Source organism: Coffea eugenioides, chromosome 5 (assembly GCF_003713205.1).
Source record: "Coffea eugenioides isolate CCC68of chromosome 5, Ceug_1.0, whole genome shotgun sequence".
Lineage (NCBI taxonomy): Eukaryota > Viridiplantae > Streptophyta > Magnoliopsida > Gentianales > Rubiaceae > Coffea > Coffea eugenioides.
The window spans coordinates 2,427,176-2,434,201 of record NC_040039.1 but is presented as its reverse complement, the minus strand read 5'-3'; the positions used below and the strand labels follow the sequence as shown (position 1 = coordinate 2,434,201).

General features: G+C 35.1%; 1 protein-coding gene across 1 annotated transcript; it reads left to right on the top strand.

The window, feature by feature from the left end:
• Window positions 1–362: 362 nt before the first annotated feature.
• LOC113770325 lies at window positions 363–4,403 on the top strand (the record flags this gene model as incomplete). The annotated part of the gene is made up of 2 exons (XM_027314741.1): window positions 363–795; window positions 3,987–4,403. Coding segments are annotated over exons 1-2 (528 nt in total), but the record flags the coding sequence as incomplete, so codon positions are not given.
• Between the last annotated feature and the right edge of the window lie 2,623 nt (window positions 4,404–7,026).

The window sequence follows — 7,026 nt, the reverse complement described above, 5'->3', positions numbered from 1 at the left end:
ATTAGTATTCATATTATTAAATTAATCTCAAAATTTAATAAATGGTAAATTTTTATACACTATTTTTTACGCTAACAATTATAAATGTATGTTAATTGTGTAAAAACTAATTTCATGAAAAATTTATCTGTAATAAATACCACCAACAATGATTATTTTAATTAAGCAAGACATAAACTAACTAAAATTACTAATTAAATACTAATAATCCTACCTGTAATTAGTATTGCAGACTGCTAATGATACGTTAAAGAAAATATATGAAAACAAGAAGATAAAAAACTTCTTCTTGCTTTCCAAAGCTGAAACTTCTTCCCAACTTCTTCAAATTCTTTCTAAACAAAATTTGCTTTTTTTTTTTGGAATTTTTTTGTTTGTTTGTCATCTTTCTTAGCAGAGTCCGACATCCCATCTTGTTTCCTCCTGGAAAAGAAAAGCAAGCTGTTCATATTTCTCCTCTTTCCTGATGCTACTGCTGCTGCCCACTGCTTCTATCACTCTGTATTCTTTTCCAAGCTCAAAGTTTTGAGCTTGATGAGAGAATTGATTTTGGAATTACCAGTTTCGTTTATACTGAAATGGGTTTTTCTGGGTTTTCAGGATTACTGCTTAAAAGTGTGAATTGAGTTTATAAAGAAAAAGAGAAAAGAAAAAACTGGGAATTTCAGTTATTGATCAGTATGGATGAGAAATCTGGAAGTGGGGGTGATTGTTGCTGAATTGGTGAATCAATCAACTCATCAACCTCAATCAATGCAAGATGAAGATGTGTCTCAGCCTCATCATTTTAAAATGGTAAAAGGAAATTTCAACTTTTTTTTCTTTGAAATTCTTCTTGTCTGAATCTGTGAGTGTACTGTGTATGGATATATTGCTCTTTATTGGTGGATGAAAAAAAAGGCAGTTTCTCTATTTTCAATGTGGCAAGTCTGTAATTATACTCCTTATTTTTGCCAAAAGAATTGGTTTTTGTGTTTAATCATGTCTTGGTTATATGATGTTCTAGTTAATCTTAGGACTGTTTGATTAGCTATGTTTGAAATGTGAAGCTCAGAAAACACCCAAAAAAAAGGAGTTCTTGATAGCAAAAGTGAATGCTTGTTTGTTTGGCAATGTACAATCTCAATCTTATATGTGAGTTCTGACGGGTATTTTACATACGTGCAAGCTAAAAATACCGAATTACACCCGTTCATTGCAAGTATACAGATCAACTAGTAGTTTAGGGTATATATCGGGTCGATCCCACAGGAAAGAGTGAACAATTACCGGTATTACTTAAGCTTCTCTATTATTTAGACTATCAATGAATTATAACAAATTTAACCTACTGAAATTATACAAAATAACAAATAAAAGCTCCATAGGTTGTGGTATCCCTAACTACTCATGCAAGTGTTATATTTGGATCATTGAATACTACATCTAGGCTAGTTATGGTGTAATTTCCTTAAACATATGAAACCTACTTTCGTAGTGAATCAACTATACTCATAACTAATCCATACCTATTTTCATGGTTATGAAATTAGTTACAAGTTCATTTCTTCAATGAAATTACATGAAATGAATCACTAAAAACCACATAAGTGCACCTCTACTTTCGTGAGTGTACTCCCTATGTTTAGCACTTCATGAACTAGTGTTAAATCTCAATTTTCATTGCAGAAACAACACCTTAGATAATCACAATCAATGGTACCAGATTAATCATGATTTAAAGAGCCAAAGTGCTAAATAACTTGCTCAAATCATAGCAATCAAATAACCAAATAATAAACACTAACAATTATAGAAAGTTCAACCAAACCCAAGGCATAAACTTTAGAGACACATATTGAACACAAAATCCAGAACTTGTATATTAACCAAACTTGGAATCAAGTACAAAAGATAAAGAGTTTGGAAGGAATGTAACCCTTGTCACATGAGTTCATCTCCTTGCCTTCTTCATCCTCCATCTTCATCTTCATCTAGCTAATAAACAACAATGGATAACACTCTACTCTATACTAACCTACTGCTACTACTCAGAAAATGCAAGAGCTACATCTCTGCACTCCAAGCTTCTCCCGTATGTCTCTCTCTCTCCCAATCTTGCAATGAATTTGGCTATTTAATGATGAAAATGGTCAAGGAATGAAGCTTTACACTTTCTCCTTACAGCTGGTAATGTCTCTCACATGTCTAGCATCACATGTGAGTTGGTGGAGGTGAAATTGAGTTTTACGCGTACAGAGCAGCCTTTTCTGACCACAATCCGGCCACAAATCCGGCCAAATTCAGGCCGGATTGCTACAGTAAATCTGGGGCTGCTACAGTGATCCGAGCTGCTACAGTACCTCGGATCCGTATGGATCCGAGCTCGGTTCCACTAACCTAGAAACAACCGAGGGTTCGGATGAATAGTGGATCCGAGTGTGGATCACTTGCTCTGTTTTTGGCCCAACTTCAACCAATCTTTTCTTGATGTTAGAGGCTGAACCAGCTCATGTCTAAAACATGAAAGTTGTAGCCTCTTGAGTTATCTTTCTAATGCATCAATAATCACCTCATTTGGATCTGTGTAGGCTTAGATATGACTGAAATACCCTTGCCTGCTCCATGCCTTGTTCCAGTTTCGACCAATAGCAATTGACTCTGTACTTCGGCCTTTTGACCTGGAAAACCTTCAAACTGGATTTAGATGTCTTCACCAAAGTTGTAGATCTATCTCTTATCTTCAAATGGGTTCAAGAATCATCCCAATCCGATCATCGTAGCTCAAGTTATAGCCGAAATACGAAAATGTGTCAAAACTGTCAAAATACACAAAATCCAAGTAAAAAGTGATAAAAACCTCATTTAATTGAACAAAAGCATTTTATACCAATTATAGCCAAAATGAATCATTTTCTTCCAATAATATACCCAAAGTGACTAAAAATAATATAAAATATCATACAATTATTACGTAAATTAGTCACTTATCAAGTTCAATTTCCTTCAACAATTCAGAAGAAATAAACTAATTGTCATGTAGTATAATGGAAATGAGGATAGTGGGTGAATGCTGCTGAAGAGAGAAGGATCTCAAGAAGGTGTCTGAGAAGAAGAGAAATAGAGAAAGTTTCATGTGAAAGTAAAAAAGTGAAAAGAAACTAACTTGATCATGAGAAGAAACATCTTTTGAATTTCAAGCTTATATGCTGATAAGACAGCATTCATAGAGGTTGTCGGGCTTATAGTTGAAAAAATACAGTGTGATTCATTAGTGTCACCAAATAAATGTATGATACTGTTTCTCTTCGTGGGTGAATGCTGCTGAAGAGAGGGGGATCTCAAGAAGGTGTCTAAGAAGAAGAGAAACAGAGAAAGTTTCATGTGAAAGAAAAAAAGTGAAAAGAAACTAACTTGATCATGAGAAGAATCATCTTTTGAGTTTCAAGCTTATATGCTGATAAGACAGCATTCATAGAGGTTGTCGGGCTTATAGTTGAAAAAATACAGTGTGATTCATTAGTGTCACCAAATAAATGTATGATACTGTTTCTCTTCGTGGTATGTGTTTCAGACATCACATTGACATTTAAATTAATTGTTGGAGAAATTTCTGCTTTATGGATATAACTTCAAGGGTACAATTTGGATGGAACTTTGATGCCAGTGTGTGATTAGTTGAGGTTTATTTTATGGCCGGGTGATGAGAAATCCTACAACTCCAGAATCTTGTAGAACAGTTTGAAGGAAAATTCAGTGCCCTTAGCACTTGTCTGACCTGATCGATTTACCAGGCTTGTTATTGTCAGTGCTACATGTACGTAAAAACTTTTTTAAAAAAAAGCTAAGACCAGTTCATAATTTTCTCAGTTAAATTGTTAACCAAACATTTATATTTTGACTCCAAGGAAGTTGTGGTCGTATTTTTTACTGATTGCATTGATAATATTTTTCATTTGTCATTTAAATATCAAGGATTCCAAAATATGCTTGTTCTTGTAATTCAGAAAGAAGAAGGACAAGAGGGCACCTTAATGCAACATCCAAAACGTCCAAACCTTTCTTCTTTGCAAGTACCTGTGAGGTCCTTGGAAAACACATTGTCTAGTTTTGCACGAATTGACATTCCTAGTCCAAGTTCTGCGAGGAATGGGTTACCTCCTAGACCAAGCTCAGCAAAATTTATGTCATCCATGAAAAATCTTCTTCCACAGAAAAGCTCCAAGGGAAAGAACCTTTCCCATGATGGTGAGAAAACAGTTCTCATAGTTCCCGATACTCCACCTTCTGATAAGCCATCAAACAGGCCTTCTACCTCCAGGTCATTTTCTCTCAACAAAATTTTGTTCTCTTCATCGACAACATCAACACATTCTTTGCCAGTTACTCCAATGACAGATGCATGTACCTATGAAGTAGAGGAAAGTAACTTAAATGCCACACTTATTTACCTGTAAGTCTCTTTACTTATTTACTTCATGTTCTAGACTCTTTTTCTGTGCTTGTTACTCTATGCTTAAGTTAGTCTACCTCTGACAGAAGCATGAGGTTGAGCAGCAAATGCAACGCTCATTCTCAGTTCCCGTAAATGTTAAAGTTAAAAGCCTAAGACGGACAGATTCCTCGGGATGTTTGGTTCGTGTAATATCAGCAACCCCTCGGCCTAGAACAGATGAGAATAATGTAGTAGACAATGCTACAGAGATAGAAACAGGTAAATATTATTCAAACCCTATGTATAGGCTGACGTTTTTGTTAAGAATTCAGAAACAAGATATTTCTAATTGTTTGGTATTCTTCATGAATTCCATTAGTATCGTGACTGTTGTCTCATGAAGTTTCAAGACTATGCCCTTTGATTAATTTGTTTGACTCTGCACCCAATAATTACCATCACATATTTTTTTTTTAATGTATGAAGCCGCTTGTACCTCTGTTCAGTCAAGTGAACTCAACGAATGTTGTTGCCTTAAAAAACTGAAAAGATGATATAGTGAATTTTGAATATTCATATGACTGAGTTGATTTTCAAATGACACTGTACAATGAAATGACAGCAATCTGTCTTTCCAAAACTAAGGAAGACAAGAAATTTTAGTCTACTTCCATCTATCTTTCCTTTTCTTTTTGTCTTTTTGGTTTCCCTAAAATTTCTCAAAAAAGTTTGGTTCTAGTTACAATTATTTTCTTCTGTACAGCATGTGATGCTGCTGCAGAAGATATACCAAAAGAAGAGGCAGTGTGTAGGATATGTTTGGTCGAACTTGGAGAAGGCGGTGAAACATTTAAAATGGAGTGCAGTTGCAAAGGAGAGCTTGCACTTGCCTACAAGGAATGTGCAATTAAGTGGTTTAGTATTAAAGGCAACAAAACTTGTGATGTCTGCAAGAAGGATGCTCAGAATCTTCCAGTAACATTATTGAAAATACAGAATCCAGCTAATGTCGTAAGAAGGCAGCCAGTAGGTGCACAACAGATGGAAGTGACTCGTTACAGGCAAGTTTTGCACTAAAATATGCACTTACCTTCCTTCCTTTTTCTAAATATGCACTTAACTTTGTCAACATTTTCTGTTTTGTTAACGTCAATGTTACTTGAACATGTTTTAAACAACTAAGAAAAGAAGAAAATAGATTATGCACACTCAAGCACAAGGCTACAGATTAAAACAGGTTCTGAGCAAAAGGTGACTAAATACCCAAAGAGGCTGATATTTACAGAAATATGAAAAAGGAAAAGATAGAATAGGAAGTAAAACGAGGTAAACAGAAAGTGAAATTAGTGAATTGGGAGAACCTTTGACTCATAAGTAGAAGAAAAGAACGGGGATGTGGAATTTCCTAGTGCTTCGTTTTATTGAGAAAGAGTTACATCAAAGAGCTGCAAGATTGAAAGAAACCCAAAAGAACAACCATAGACCCTCACAATATTGGTATTATGAAAGAGAAGAACCTTTAGCTACAATTAAGTGAACAAGATCACAATTAAGTGAAATTTTAAGAAAAACATGTCTATTCCTTCTCTCAACTTGCTCGCTGCTTACACATCTTGCTGGCCTAGAATGTAGCAAAATGGTGTCGGGAATGATGACGTCTTCAATGTTGTTTATGGAAACTTCGTAATGGAATGATATTCTTGTAAATAATCTTCTGGTGGTCTCACAACAGTGATAAAATTTTAGTCCAAATTGACTCAGGCTCTAGTCTGTTCTTACGTGCAGCGTGTAAAACTTGCTGATACAAATAGAGACATTCTTGTTGCCTTTAAATCCCAACTTTCTGGAGCTTATTTTGGTATTTTATTTGTTCACCCTCAAATAGGCTCTGGCAAGACATACCAATCCTTGTCATGATCAGCATGCTAGCATATTTCTGCATTCTGGAGCAGCTTCTGGTATGACTTTGCTCTCTGCTTAACATTGCCTTGCTTTAACCTGTCTAGTTTACACATATAAGGTTGTGCAACACGTTTCTATATATTTGAACTATTACTCATGTAAATTTCCCTTACTTGAGTGCTGACAGTACCATTCTATTAGCATTCATTGATGTATCAGCTGTCTTTTGGTAGTGAGACTCTTTATAAATCATGTGCTTTTTTGAGTTTAATAAAAAAATATTTCATAAACAAAAAAAATGGCCTGTAATGGGCCTATGATCCAAAAGAATCCAATGATGAGATTTTTTTATCCAGATATAGGGTGCCTGTGGTAGGGAACAAGGCATATATTCTGGTTTGACTTTTGGAAACATCAGAAAATGTGCTGGTCTTTTACGATTTTATACATTAAAAATGTGTGGAATGAGAAATTTAGCATTTCCATATGCTTCTTTCTGCAATATATCTCTCCAATATTCTTTCTTCAAAAGCATCACATTGTCATCATAATTCACTTTTCTAAGCAGGTATCTGACATGGGACCTCGTGCACTTGCGATTTCTTTACCTTTTTCTTGTGCACTAGGCTTCATTTCAACCATGATAGCTTCTACCATGGGTAAGATTTTTTTACTGTTTCTTCTGCTGGCGATTTCTATATTTACTTTCC